At 36.8% G+C, this 16,234-nt stretch overlaps 1 protein-coding gene across 1 annotated transcript in view; it reads right to left on the reverse strand.

Moving 5' to 3' along the window:
* Efhc2 (EF-hand domain containing 2) overlaps window positions 1-16,234 on the reverse strand; it is a 187,506-nt gene that overhangs the window by 27,672 nt on the left and 143,600 nt on the right. Inside the window, exons 14-15 of the mRNA XM_077107530.1 lie at window positions 4,239-4,436; window positions 2,410-2,502 (exon numbers count right to left, since the gene is read on the reverse strand). Of these exons, the coding sequence (XP_076963645.1) occupies window positions 2,410-2,502; window positions 4,239-4,436 (291 nt within the window). The remainder of the gene's footprint in view (window positions 1-2,409; window positions 2,503-4,238; window positions 4,437-16,234) is intronic.

Consider the following 16,234-nt stretch of genomic DNA (forward strand, 5'->3'; position numbering starts at 1 on the left):
TGATTCAAGTGGGTTATGAACTCCCATTTTTACCCCGTATACAGATTGCAGAATCACATCGGTTACACATCCACGTTTTTACATACTGCCATACTAGTGTCTGTTGTGTTCTGCTGCCTTTCCTATCCTCTACTATCCCCTCTCCCCTCCCCTCCCCTCCCATCTTCTCTCTCTACCCCATCTATTGTAATTCATTTCTCTCTCGGTTTTTTTCCCCTTTCCCCTCATTTCCTCTTATATGTAATTTTGTGTAACAATGAGGGTCTCCTTCCATTTCCAATAACACTCTTTTTAGAGGTAAGAAATCTGAGATTTAAGCAGGTCAAAACTCTTGCTCGAGATCACATAGCTAGTAAGTAAATTCAAAGAATATGAAAAACAAGGTAGGGGAGTAAAACTGCCAAGATGTGACAATTCATTGATTGTTTACTGGTGGTAAATTAAAGGGGTTAGAAGCAGGTGTTTGCATCTGAATGGATCAAAAGTCAAGTCACAACTCTTCATTATAAGGTAAGGGATAAAAAGAGAAACATAAATAGTGTTGTGAGAAATCTTAGGACACAATCACTTCAATCATCAACCAAGCAAATGTGAGAGGGATTCATGGATATGGTGGCATTTGAAATGGGTCTTGAAGGAAGAGCTGGCTTTCAGTAGGTGAAGAAAATTAGGAGCTATTTCCTATGAAAGAAATAGCCAGAGAAAAGGCAAAAAAGTAGGAAAACATGAGAAATATGTATAAAATGCTATATGGCCCAATTTCACTGGCATATCGGGAAAATGAATGAGTGCTTTGGGAATGTGATAACTACAGAGAATCCTTACTCCTAGGCATGCGTACTTCATCTCAGGTCTTTTACACCAGGATGACTTACTTATCCTTCATACTACTACTAGAAAATAAAAGAAAATGAGCTAAAACTAACAAACAAACAAAACAAATAGAACCGATAGTCTAGAAAATTACTCCAGGTCAATCTAATGCATATACACACACACATCCAACAGGCTTTGCCCTTCTCTTGATTCTCCTCCTGACGCTTGGACCCTAGTTCTCCAAATGGGAATTTGTTTTTATCTGTTCCTTTGGTTTCTCCTTTAGTCTCAGACAAAGGACACCCCACCTAATCCCTGCTTGAGAACAACACTCCAACTGGAAACCCTAAATCCCATGATGGAGAAGGAGGAAAAGTAGTTTAAAACTAAAGATTTGGGGCTTAGGAAGCAATGAGATACTACAAAAGGTTTGTGAGTAGAAGAGTGACACAATGATATTTTTGCTCTTAGAAGATATTTAGTTGTAGTCTGTAAAGGTAGATTTAAAAATTTAGACACTGGTGGAAGAAAGACCAAGGTGGAGGACCTGAAATAGTCAAGAAGAAATGTAGATCAGAACAAGTGTAATGATAATGATAATGAAGAGGACAGTGGGTATAGGCAGCAGGAAGGAGGTAGAACTCTTAAGACATCCTAATATATTGGCTATTGACAATTATTCAAAATTGATAGAAGTGGGCTAGGGTTTTAGCTCAGGGGTAGAGCACTTACATAGCATGTACAAGGTCCTGGGTTTGATCTCTAGTACAAAAGAAAATTTGTTAGAATCAAGGCATGTACATATAAAAGGTTCAGGAATCAAGTCACAATGCTGCTTCTTCTAGACTGTAAGACTAGGCAAAATACCTTATTTCTCTAAACCTCAACATCCTCATGTGTAAGACAGGAAGGATAATAGTTCTGACCACACTACGTTATTCTCAAAAAATAAATAAAATAATGCATCCAAAGCAATGATTACAATGCCTAGCATGAAGCCAAAAATGTCAAAATTATCTCTAAGTCAGTGGAGGAGCTGGAGCAATACCATAGGAAACATAAAAGATGACCAGAATCTGAGGAATGGGACAGGTGCTGCCAGAAAGTCAGAAGTCATGTTCAACAGAAGCAATGTGTTTTAGAAAGCAATTCATTATGCTTTCCTTTTATGGCATCATAATCTGTAAATTATTTTATATATAGTGCTCCAGCAAGTCCTATGCTAATAACCCTAGATCCTTTTACCACATGTTTTTAGTCATCAGGAACTACTGCTTTGAAAAACCTACCCCAAATTTTACATCTAATGTTCTCATAATCAATCAAGTTGTACATTTAATTTTGTCTCAGAAACCTATATATATGTAAGTGTGTGATAATGTCAAAATGATAATAATTCATAATAGGCTCTCTAACATTTAAAATCATGACGAACTTCTCCTTTTATAGTATTTAAATGGAAGTGGCTCTTCAATGATATAATCAAAATAGTTGTGGTCAATTGAAGGGTAATTAAAGGGAGATGTAAAAGCAGAAATTGTCTCTAAAACAATAATATGCAGAAGAATTCCATCATGGGGATATCTTACTTACCTGGATAGTAAGTTTCCTAGAAGATCATCACTCAAAGGTAATCTGGAGGACTTGCACAGCCTTTGGATGTCTCTGGTGGGTAATACATGTTTTCTGCATTAAAACAAAATGTATTGACTTTTACATACTTTGTGTCTCTCTGGTAAAATTGCATGTTATAAGAAAAAAATACAAATGTGATATGTCCTAAAAATATGCACATGAAAGTAAGTATGAGAACTTGTATTGGAGTTCATAGTAAGGAAAAACAGTCATATTGCATTTCACCAACTTTTTCCATTTTAGAGGTCACCAGATTCTGTCCTTTTGAAGGCCTCTCCTTCAAGATTCAGATTCTTGGTTGGTGATAGTACTGCCTATTAAGGCTGTAACCACGAGTGTTGCTCTTAGTAATCGATCTGCATTCTTGACCACTAGTCAAAAACAGTTTTGATATCTGAAAACATCTCCTAATTTGACAGGCATCTAGAGCCTCCAACACAAGTATGATATGACTTGAGGGCATTTTTCTGGTCTTTATTTTGGATCCAAACCCAGCTGGGGCCTTAACATTCACTTTGATTTTGTCCAATGCAAGTCAAAACGACTCTAGAGGAGGCCCAATGGTCATTTCAGTAGTCTCACTTGGCCGATGTTTTCCCAGGCACCATGCAAAATGAGAAACAACAAGAAAGAAAGTGGGCTCTTTTCTTTGCAATGAGAATGTTGATATCTCCAATCAGAGGTTGTTGGATCTATAAGAACCCCATGCTGTCTGATTAAGCAACCCCAATACTCCCAAGAAGTTTTCATTTAGCACAGGAGGGTCAGGTTCCTCACCCTGGGGAAGGGGCACCACCATGGTTGAAAGTAGAACCAGAATTATGCAAAGACCAGTCCAAAGATCTTCTGGGAGGTTCAAGGAAGCTTAAAGCTTTAATGAAAAATAATATTTCAGTAAGGATGCATTATAGATTAGAGAAACTATGGCACCTTCAAAGATACTTAGGGCATGTAGCTGGCCATTTGGGTGTAGACTTCAAGTCTGGGGATGAACAAGGGTCAGAGGGAAGAGAAATGGCAGTGGTATGTAGTAAAAGGGCTAGAAGCTAGAGTGAGAACTAAGATTTTTCTAACTCCAGATAAAATCAATAATTTTTACGTCTCCCCACTATATCAGATCTATGGATAAGATGAAATCCAAAACATAGTGAGATGTTTGGATCCATTTGTACATAACAATGGTTTAATAAAACTGTACACACACATGTTCAGTGTACTAGAAATAGATTGTGCTAAACATCATTACTTTTAAGAAGAAATAATTTATTTTAAATTTTATTTATTTATTCATTTTAGTTGTTGATGGACTTTTATTTTTTATTTACATGTGGTGCTGAGAATCGAACCCAGTGCCTCACACATTCGAGGCAAGCACTCTACCACTGAGCTACAAGCCAGCCCCAAGAAGAATAATTTCAAAGAAATTCTGTATAAAGTTTAATTATAAATTCCCTGCCCTGTGTATTATAAAAGTCACATTTATAAATCCCAATTAGTACTAAAACAATGTAAGAAGATATCTTGGAATTAAAGCTGCTAATGTCTTGATTTACTATGCTTCAGTTGAAAGCTTCTAGAAGCAAATGAAAATAAAAGGGGAGAGCCTATTCTTTTAAAGCATAGGGCCTCCCCTGTCCCCTAAGTATTTAAGGTGGCTTTACTAAAAGGTAGAGTATGATGAGACATATCAATTTTCTTTTTGCCCTTTTGGATGAATATAAATTCCTTCATTACTCAGGTTCACATAAATTTAAATGATTTATTAGAATCAATAAAACGAAGCTTACTTTTCTCGATCTTCATACACACAGTTAAAAATGAGTCTGTCAAAATTTTCAAACATATTTTTCTTGAGCTTTTCATGGGCCCGTGCAATTAAGATATTCACATCTGTACTCATGTCCTCAGGCACACGGTAGTGGCGTGCAATGGTGATAACCTCCTGGTCTATAAGCCTCCCAGATGTTACATTCATCAATAAATCTCTGTAAAGGAAATAGGAAAATGATATCTAAGAATATTTCACCTCTCCTTCTATTAAAAGGATCCAAATTTCATTTCATGAAACTTTTACCAACAGTATAGAGGTAAGAAAATTAACGTCTTTTAACTTAATTCTTATACTTCAGGAGCAGCAGGAAGGTACAAATGCTAGAATGAGAAATCATCAGTACTATGGTTTATAAGAAAAATGGCATTTTTTCCAGAGTCAAATTTCTTTCAGGTAACAGCCTACAACCAAGAAGTAAATTGTCCTTGAATGGTCAAAATACCTGTCACTAAGTTCATGACTTTAAAAATGTCTATTAAACTTCCTTACACAAAATAGTAACTGACTTAGGTTTCTGGTTTCCCAGGATACAAAATTTATGAATCAATAAATCAGAACTGTGTTTTGGGGATGGGGAAAGCAATTATGCACATTTCTGTAATAAAAAGTAAAAACTTAAAAATAAGAGGAAAGTTAAAAGAGTTATGTAAGGATACATTTGTCTGACTCTTTAGAAGGCAAATGGCATTGAGATTATTCGGCAGAGATAAAAAATAAATAACAACAACATATTAACAATGGAGGACCAAAGCATAACAAGACTATTTTATTTTCAGAGTGTCCTGTGTGAAGCTATAGACTATGTAGCACACATTAGGAAGAATTATATAAGTGATTAAAATGCAAAAATATTATGGTGGTTACATGAATTAGCTTCCATAAGAAAAACTTTCTTACTTGAAATAATTCAACTCCCAAAACTCCCAAATAATTCAACTCCCCAAAACCCCAAATAAAGGAAGAAAATAAAATTTTATTCTAGATTGGTTTTTCAGAAGAATGGCTTTTAGTTCTTTTAGATAATTCTGGCCATTATCACTATCATTTAAGAATTCTAGCTGGGTACAATGGCACATACCTGTCATCCCAGTGGCTCAGGAGGCCGAGGCAAGAGGATTAATTACAAATTCTATCCAGCCTCAGCAACTTAGTGAGGCCCTAAACAACTTACTGAGACCCTGTCTCTAAATGAAATACAAAAAAATAAAAAATAAAAGAATAAAAATGGCTGTGGGTCAGTGGTTAAGCACCCCTGGGTTCAATCTCCAGTACAAAAAAAAAAAAAAAAAAATCTAGGTTCCCCTAGAATTTCTTTAGATCGAGTCTAAGAAAGACCATAATGTTCTTTCCAAAGGAAATGCATTTTACCTATATCTACTTCTCAAGGTTTTGAGTTTTTTGGTTTGGTTTTATATTTTTAATGGGAAATGAGGGCCAAATTCAATCAAGGGGAGCCCACAATTTCAGAGAGTCAGGTCAGATAATCAATCAGGAAATCTGACAAGGGGATCATTCTATGGAAAACACTATAAAAGATACTCTGGCATCTGAACTTTTCAGTCCATACTCCAAGCATACAGATGAGATCTCAAAGCTGCAAGATTGTAGAGCCAATTGAATGAAATGAGTAATAGCAATAGCAACCTCTACCATTTACTGTGGTCTTGCTATATTGCCTGGTCATCTGCTGCCAGGTACATTTAGCATGGATTGTCTCATCTGACCTAAGAGGTAAGGTACTATTATCATCCCCATTTTACAGATGAGAACATTGAGACACAGAAATGTTAAGTTATCCACCCAATATCACAAAATCCAGAATGAAAATGCCATCTGGCTTCAAAGCCCATGCTTCTGTATATTCCTCTATCCCCCCGTCCTCCGTTGGGAAAGAAGATAGAATAGAAGTGGAGTGGAGCTCAGGTGAAACTTCCGAAAGGCAGTGGATTTTGAGCTGATTTTTTTTTAATGTCTCTCTCTTCCTTTTACTATCCATGCTATAGTTTGAATGTGTGTCCCCAAAGTTCATGGGTTGGAAATCTAATCCTCCAATTCATGTGTTAATGATTAAAAGATAGACTTTCAGGAGGTAATCAGGATTAGATGAGGTCATGAAGGTAAGGTAGGGCCCCTATGATGGCATTAGCAGCTTTATAAGAAGAGGAAGAGAGACCTGAGATAGTAAGCTTGCTGTTGTGCCATGTGATACCTCCCACCATATCATGATGTAGCAAGGCCTTCACAAAATGCCAAGCAGATGCCCACATCATGCTCTTGGACTTCACACACTCCAGAATCATGAGCCCAACATGTGTCTATTTATTGTAAATTCCTGTGTCTCAGGTATCTTGTAATAGCAACAGAAAATGGAATAAGACAATTCATTACCTCTCCTTTGAGGACTATCCTTAGCCAGCACAAAAAAGTAAGAGAAAATAATTTCAGAAACACTGAGTCACCAGCCATCTCTGACAAGGTGGGTAACTGATCATAGAAGAGGTGCTACAAGGAAAGCCCTGGCTCATTTGCAGAATTGGACATGGAATAATCAGTCATGATCATACATAAAACGAAACACTTTACAACTATTAATGCTATGTTGATTGGTATTTGTTTGTATAAGATGTCTAGGCAGGGACTGGGGTTATGGCTCAGTGTTAGAGCACCTGCCTAGCATGTGAGGCAATGGGTTCAATCCTCAGCACCACATAAAAATAAATAGATAAAATAAAGGTATTGTGTCCATCTACAACTGGAAAAAAAAAGAGATGTTTGCGCTATGTTGATATAACATGATCCCAGTGAAACTCAATATATAGGTGCATATAGAGTCATAAGGAGAAAGAAACACAGGGAAGAGATGGACCAAAACATCAATAGCAATATCCTTCATTGCCAAGATTTCTTTTTTTAAAAGGTATTTTCATTTTTCTCAGCTTTTGTAACAATCAAATATTACTTTCATTATCAGAAATAAAACCTTTTAAACAGCTTTTTCCTTTTGCAAGTAGACTAGTGTGTGAAGAGGAGCAAGCGGCACACACCCAAGGACAAGGAAAAAAAATGTGCAGCAATAACTAGAAACTTTCCACGCACCTTTAACTAAACTTATTATAGTACCACCAGATCATAAAAGTTTATTTTCCTTTTCATTGGATAAACTGAAATTATCCTGGCTTCACTGCAGTTAAAATTTATATCTGCTGGGATTTTGTATGCTTGGATTTTAAACAGCTCAGTATTCCACAGCATTACATGGCATTATGTGAGAGCTTCTAACAAGCTATGCCATACTTAAAACTGTCATCAGTCCTGCAGGGCATCAGAGGACTTGCAACAGCTACCCCTGTGGCTGCAATACCCACAGGAGGCAGATTGCTGAACCAGGGATCTCAACCATGGCATCTTAGTCTCGCTTTGCAGATCTCAACAGGCTGCCACTACTTTGCCCTGCATTTGCCATGTGTGCCTTTTTTAGGACTTACTCCATTTTATCTAGCTGGGCATGGTGGCGCACACCTATAATCCAAGCCACTTGGGATCCTGAGGCAGGAGGATCATGAGTTCAAAGCCAGCCTCAGCAACTTAGCAAGGCCCTAAGGGAGACCCTATCTCTAGACAAAATATTAAAAAGGGCTGGGGATGTGGCTCAGCGGTTAAGCACCCCTGAGTTCAATCCCTGGTACCAAAAAAAAACAAAACAAAACAAAACAAAAAAAAAACCTTTTAATAGGCCTCAAAGAATTAGGATCTTTTTAAAAGTAGTACACTCCATTTTTATTGTGACAAAGTACACATGGCATGAAATTCACCATTTGTGACATTTATGACATTGGCAATGTTGTGCAACCACCACTTTTATCTAGTTCCAAAACATCATCTCAAAGAAACCCCATGCCCATTAAGCAGTTACTCTCCTTTCCTTCCTCCCCACAGTCCTCTCTCCTACCCAGCAACCACCAATTTGTTTTCTACCTCTGGATTTGACAATTCTGGATATTTCATATAAATGGAATCATATGTGGTCTTTAGTGACTTGCTTTTCTTCCTTAATACATGTTTTCAGGGTTCATTCATGCTGTAACATGCTTAGGTATTTCACTCTTTTTTATGACTGAAAAATATACCATTATATGAATGCACTACATTTGGCTTATCCATTTGCTCTGATGGATATTTGGGTTGTTTCTACCCTTTTTTTTTTGGGGGGGGGTGGTACTAGGGATTGAACTCAGGGGCACTCAACCACTGAGCCACATCTCTAGCCCTATTTTGTATTTTATTTAGAGACAGGGTCTCACTGAGTTGCTTAGTACCTCACTTTTGCTGAAGCTGGCTTTGAACTCGTGATCCTCCTGCCTCAGCCTCCCAAGCCACTGGGATTATAGGCGTGCACCACTGAACCCAGCACTTCTACCTTTTGACTATTGTCAATAGTACTGCTATGAACGTGTGTAAAAGATTTTGTTTGAACATCTGTCTTCAGTTCTTTTGGGTATATGTACTCTGGAGTAGGATTGCTGGGTCATACAGTAACTCTACATTTAACCCGTTGGGAAAATACCAAACATTTTTTTGCACACTTCACTTTTGCTTTGTAGCAATTGCAAAAACAAAGGTCCAAATTCCATCAAGCATAGACATTCCTCACTTATAACTTCAGAGTGAACTGAAATAAGATCTGATGCCATCATCTGATCTCAGTACTTCTTGCTCACTCATTTAAGGGGAATAAAAATGCATTTAAAAAGTGGTTATGAATTGTATTGATCATGTGCTTGCTGGTTGATATTAGCTAATATTAAGGATTCAAAGGTCAATTTACCTTTGTCTTTACCCAACATATTTTATACAGTATAATACTGTATTATAGCACTATTAGTTACTTTCATAAGGGATACTGCCATGATTTTCTCTGTTTTTGTAATTAAAGTCATAAAACTGAAAAAAATGCCAAACTGCTCTAGGTTATTGAGGTAACTATGCAGAATTTTGAAACATGAAATGTTAAACAGTTTTATAAGACATAATTCCATTAAAGTCATCCAGTCAAGTAATAGTGAATCAAAACTTCCTTTTAAAGCTCTGAATCTCACGGTATTTTCTTACATATTGAATCATTCAAAGTCTAAGCAATGTCTTTCAAATAAACTTTAAAAATTAGTTTTGGCACAAACAAGACCTCAAGAGCCTAAACCTAGGCCCAAAGGCTTACAAGAAAATCTGGTTGAGCCTAAATTAAACCAAGCAGCAGTTTTGATCACAACTAGGTAGCACTCTTTCTCATTCCGTTCCATTTGATATTCATTGAATAAAATGTGTTTTCCTTCCTCTAATCAGAAGCCACACACACCTGCTCACATCCTACACTCCCTCAGGCTTTCTCTTACACCTGTGGCCTAATCTGAAACTGCTGCCTTACTGTCACTACATCCTAGTATGGCATACTATTTGATTTGTGCACTGCCAGAGAGCTGTGTTGGAGGAAGGAGAGATGGAAAGATGCATCCAAGTGGGGCCAATACAAATGTCTAACCAAACAGACTTTGTTAAGGGTTCAAAACTGGACTCCAACTGGAGTTCAAAGCCGTTTACAAATTCTTCAGCTTCATCAGAGAACAGTGCCATTACATATAGCCATTTGAACTGTGCAATGTCCATCTTTAGAAAGTGCATTTATAGACTTTTTGTATAAGTGGTTTTCTCTGGAGTTGTGTAACATAGTGGCCTTGCCAGAGAGTCCAAGGAACTCCAGAGGAAAGGAGGCAAAGGGGGTCACTGTAGACCATAAGAAAATCATCCATTCCAGCCAAGACTGAAAACCTGTTTTCAATTGGGAGGTGATGTGGTCTAGTGAGGAAAGTGTGAACTTTCAAATTACACAGTCCTGGATTAAAAGTCCAGTTTCATTATTTCACTAGTAAATGGAAACTATGGTAAATTACTTAACTTCTCTGTGCCTTAGTTCCTTATTGGTAAAATTGGTAATCATCATATGTGTCACAGAATTTTCTTTTGCCATTGGAGCCAGGATGATCCTACTAAACATCATGCCATTATCCTGTTCAAAACCCCCTGAGGGCTTGCCATCTCTCTCAAAGCAGAACCCAAAAGCCTCATGATGGCCCCTCCTCTTCTGTCTCTCAAAACTCATCCACTCTGACCCTCCCATCTTTCCCCTCTGAATGCACCTCACTGCTCTCCTTGCTTTTCCTCAAACAAGCCAGGCATGTTCCAACCTCAGGGTCTCTGCACTTGCCATTCCTTCTAGCTGGATGAAACATTCTTCGGTCATTTACCTCTTATAGGGTGTCTTCTCACCTGCTTGGATATCAGTTTCTCCATAAAGCCTTTTGTTCAACTCCTTCCTCTACAACTTTAGCCCCTTCCCTGCTTTCTTCTCCTCAATGCCATTCATTATACTTTAACCTGGTCTAGAATGTCCTTATTTTACATATCATCTTCATTATTTCTCCACAACTAGAATGTAAATTCCACAGAGGGCAGGGCTATTGATTTATTTTGTTCATTGCTAAATCCATAATACCTTAAATGGCTCCTGGCACACAGTAAGGCCTGTATAATAAATAGTTTTCTGAACAGATCAAAATTGAGGATGAAGTTATCAAGATATGAAAAGCATTTAGCATAGTGCCTGGAACTACAAATGCTCACTAAATGCGAGCATTTCTCTATAATTCTCATCATCTCACAATGAAGTTAATTTCAACTGAAGCTACTTAAAGCGTAGCTTCTCTTAATTAAGTTTATCTTAGAGGAATGTGAAATGTTTTTGATGACTCTGAAATATTTGAATTTATCTTCAACATATAAAGGGAAAATGGTCCACTTGTTTTAAACAGTCATATTCAGGAGTAAGTCTGAAGTGATAAAGTATCAAGCTCCAGGTGGGCATTACTTTATACACTGGATCAGTCTCAAAAGCTCCACAAATACTCAATTTTTAGAAATCAAATGTAATGCCCTCTTTCACTCTCTGTTACATATAAAGAGATGCTGTCTTCATTTGGGTCATATTTAATTGGCAAAGGAGCCAAACATCTTAGCAGCAAATTCCTCTAATTTTTATCAAGTTCTTAATGACAAACAAACACAAAGAACCTTGAAATAAATCCTTTTGAAATGAAAGAAGCTTATGATAGTATAAGTAATTACTGCCAAATTCATCTATTTTGAAAAATGACTTTTTGATAAATTTTCTAAAACAGAAGTACAGTCACATTGAAAATCATTGACCCTGTTCTCTTACTCCAAATAAATGTACACAGTTCTTGTTTTCTGTATTACTACTCTCATCCTCATTTCACATCAAATACTACAACTTTTCCTGTTTTGACATGTAGTGGAATGTATATGGTAATTTTAATTTATTTAGTTTGAAATTCAGTATGTCTTGGTACACTCAACTTCAGGGCTGTTTAAAGGTAGCCAAACAAAAAGATATTCTCATGCCATTAAGAGTGATTGCTATAAAACATTAACAGTCTTTTCTTCATAGAGGCAAAATTTTAGACATCCTTCAAAACATGCATCTATAATTACTCTGCAATTTGGTATAGTATGCATTTAAATGAACTAAAGCAATAATGAATTGTTTTTTAATTTTAAATTGTGTCAACACTTCTTGGTAAAGCAAATGCAAGTCTGGATAATGGTGACTAACTTGCAATGTGGGCAGGAAAGAGTAAATATTCATTTTGTTTTCAAGCAAAGTTCCTCATTTTCTATCACCTTCCTTTTCATTAACACCTACGCTGTGTTCAGGGATCATCTGTCTCCAAGCAAATTACACTTGTTTGGCTTTTTGTGTTTAACTGTTTCTTGCTTGGTTACCAGATGTTTTAGAGGCCTACAAGACCAAGTGGAGCACTGCAACGATAAAGGGTCCTTATGTGCAGGGTGACTCCATACAAACCCACCAGTACTTACTGATCACAAATGGGCTAAATACCAGATGGGCCCTGTGCCCTCTGGGAGCTTATAATCAACTTAGTAATTCAAGACTTAACTCATTTCAAACAATTATGAATAATATAATCAGATTCTTCATACTTTTGAAACACATTTTAAAATATCAAATTTATTGGCTTTACTGTATTATAAAAGTAATACATTTCCAATTATGGAAAATTTGGATAATTCATAAAAGTGAGATAAAAAAGGAAAGAGGAGCTGGGGGTGCTGCTCTGTGGTTGAGCTCCTTCTTTGCATGTCAGAGGTTCTAATTCCATATCAGCATCACACATAAAAAAAGAGAGAGAAAGAAAGAATGAAAGAAAATGAAAAGAAAAACCATACACACTTCTGACACTCCAAGTATAACTAAATAAATACCCTGATACCTTTCTTTGAGTTCTATTTTCTATACAGGGGTTTTAGCCATTTTTTTTAATAGTTGTGAACTTATTTTATAATCGACTTTTTTCACTTAATACAATATTTTCATGTTGCACATATTCTTCTGAAACCAAAATACCAAACCGTACTTCTATTATTGGATATTTCAAGGTTTTATTTCAAATTTTTATATAAATAATGTCATAATTAGCATCCATTTACATAAACATTTGTCTGTATTTACAATTATTCCCTTTAGGCCATGTTTCAGATGTACAATTAGTAGAGCAAAAGAAAAATTCTTTTTGGGGGCCAGTAATTATTTATTAATTTTTAAATTTTTAATTAATGTATAGTAAGTATACACACACACATAATATAGCAATATAACTTGGTCAGTATCATTCCCCAGTTTCTCTTTCCCTGCCCTCCTTACTCCCTCTGGTCCCCTTGCTCTATTCTATAGGTCTCCCTTCCATTTTTGTGAAATCTCCCCACCTTATTTTCCCCTTTTCTCCCTCTAGCTTCTACATATGAAAGAAAACATATGACCCTTGAATTTCTGAGTTTGGCTTATTTCCCTTAATATAACACTCTCAAGTTTCATTCATTTTCCTACAAATGACATAATTTCATTCAACTTTATGGCTGAGTAAAACTCAAGTGTGCATATATGCTACATTTTTTTAAATCCATTCATCCATTGATGGACACCTAGGCTGGTTCCATAGTTTGGATGTCATGTATTCCACTGCTATATATATGACTATGCATATATTATTGTAGTATGCTGGCTTCAGTTCTCATGGTGCTAAGTTACCTTTACCCTCCCATATGCAATGGATATTACCCATATTCAAAGTGTTTCCCAATTTGACAGGTAAAAGTGATGGTTTGTTTTAATCACTAATGATTTGATAACTAATAAACATCTCTTCACCTTATTTGTTAAGACATTATATTTCTTCTAGTGTGTTCTGTCTACATGGGTCCCTTACCCATGTATCTATTTATCCATCCAACAAACATTGAGTATTAAATTCCAGGTCAGTTGATGGAGTAATAAGACAGCAATGGAATAGATTTGATCTTCAGCCATCAATCCCTGTATCCTAGAGTTAATGACAGACAAGAAGGAAAGCAAACTCAACAGAACAGAAAAAGGGGCTACAATAAAGATCTGGCTATAAATTCAGAGAGAGGACCTGTCATCCAGTCAAGCACATGTCTATGCCATGTAGGATGCACTGCAGAGGTGGTAGTGGAGCAGACCTTGAAGATGAATGATAATCTGTTAATCAGAGAAGTGGAAAACAAGATGGGAAGGAGGAAGACGGGAGGAATAGGAGAAAGAACCATATCCTTGAATACTAAAGAAGGCAAGAAGATGGTACATTGTAGGGAGTGGAGGCTGCACAGAGTATTAATAACAGAAGCTATTGTTATTAAGTGTTCAGTGTATGCCAGACATTGAACTGTTTCACATGTATGAACTTATTTAATCCTTATGATAATTCTTTCATGATTATATTTATATTATTATTTTATATCATTATTTTTATCTGTGTGCTCAAGGGCACATCAATAGTGAGAAGATGAAGCCAAGATTTGAACTGAGATCTCTGGGATTCTTAGGATGACTAGAACTTAGCAAAAACAAAGCAAGAGATAAATAGGGAGCTGGCAGGTGGGACCCAATCATGACAGGCACACATGTGGCCCATGCCCCCCCTAGTTTTCTTTTACTGATGAAGGGAATATCTTGAAGGATGTTGAGCAAAAGAGCAATAGGAACAGAGTTTGACATCAGACAGAGCCCTAAGGAGGAAATGGGAAGGTGGGTCTGCCATTGAGGGCTCACTGGGACGATGGAAAGAACAGGACAAGAACTAAGAGCTGAGAGTCATCAACTAGGTCTCTTGTTGAGTTTCTAGGAAACAATGCCATCATGGAAGCTAGCTTTGGACAGTGGAAGAAACACCCTTCTACTGAGATGAAAAAGGAAGAGTGTAATGTTATAGGTGTAGGGGCAGGTTGGAAGTTTATATCTCAGGATCTCTCTATTCTCTGCTTATCTGGAGATGAGGTTTTTTATTATGAATGGGAGGGAAATGATGAGGTTCAGAGCTTAAGAGTGAGAAAAGTTTGAGACATCCATGTGGGGGATGGGAAAAGGCCTTGCTGAGTCTTGACTCCATCCGTAACTATTTCTTCATTCTTTTTTTTTTTTAAGAGATAGATAGAATTTTTTTTAGTATTTATTTTTTTAGTTTTCGGTGGACACAACATCTTTATTTTATTTTTTATGTGGTTCTAAGGATCGAATCCAGGGCCCCCCACATGCCAAGCGAGCGCGCTACCGCTTGAGCCACATCCACAGCCCCTATTTCTTCATTCTTAACTACATGCTAATTCATCAACTGTTCATCTGAGAGTAAAATCATGTTTCATCCTTATCTTTGATAATTAGGTAAATAGAGGTTTATAATATTTTAAGGCAATTTCAAGTTAATCCACATAAAATTCCAAATGGAATTGCAGAACCTAGGAGCAAACCACATTTTACTGCCATCTGTGTCCTTGATTTCTTGTTCCCTGGTGATCCTTTCCTTTCAGCATATAGCCAAGTTCATGTCACCCAACTTAAAGGGGCATCAAATCCTAATCTTTGACCTTCTGACCTGCAAAGTCATCCCAGTGGTGATCCATCAGCCTGGCAGACCCTGTCTTTCACAGAAGCTTTATGACATCAAAGAGTCACAATGGTGGTATTTGGCAGTTGTCTAACCCTCTCTTGGCAAAGTAAAATCCCTAGGGTTCCTGAGCAAGTAAGGAAGAAGGGGAAGAGAAGAGGTCTCAAGAAAAATTTAACAGAAACTATACAAGAATAATTCCTGATCCAGGCTGAGCATCCCTAATTGGAAAACCCCAAATCCAAAATGCTCTGAAATCCATTTCACATTTGGGTGTTTTTTTTTTTTAATTAGGGATTCTCAACTGGTAAAGTCTATACAAATATTCAAAAATCCCCAAAACTCTGAAATCTGAAACACTTCTAGTCTAAAGCATTTTGGGTAAGGTATGTTTCACCTGTAAGATGGCAATTGAGACTCAAGGAATTAAATGAAAAAGCAAAACAGGGGATCACATGTCAACATGGAGCAGATAGATTCTGTCATAATAGTTCCAGGGGCAATCAGGGAAATTACATTTATGGTCAAAACTTCTCCTAGGCCTCTCCCCAGCCAGGCCATCTTGTTTTATGTTTCAATTTTTTACGTATTGATGTTGTTATTTTCTATTTTTCCTTTGCAATTAAGACTATATACTTGGATTGCTCCTAGATTCTGCAATTCCATCTGGAATTCTAGGAAGATTAACTTGAAAATGTCTTAAAATATTATAAATCCTTATATACCTAATTATCAAAGATAAGAATGAAATATGATTTTACTCTCAGTTGAAATATGAGGAATTCAGCTCCTTATTCCCCTACTGTCTCTTCCTAAGTCTTGGTTACTTATCTGTGGTATAAACCATGTCATTTGTCTTTAAAATTTTTTTTAACACGCCAGGTGGTGATGGCACATGCTT

This window comes from Callospermophilus lateralis, chromosome X, assembly GCF_048772815.1.
Source record: "Callospermophilus lateralis isolate mCalLat2 chromosome X, mCalLat2.hap1, whole genome shotgun sequence".
In the NCBI taxonomy this organism is placed as follows: Eukaryota; Metazoa; Chordata; class Mammalia; order Rodentia; family Sciuridae; genus Callospermophilus; species Callospermophilus lateralis.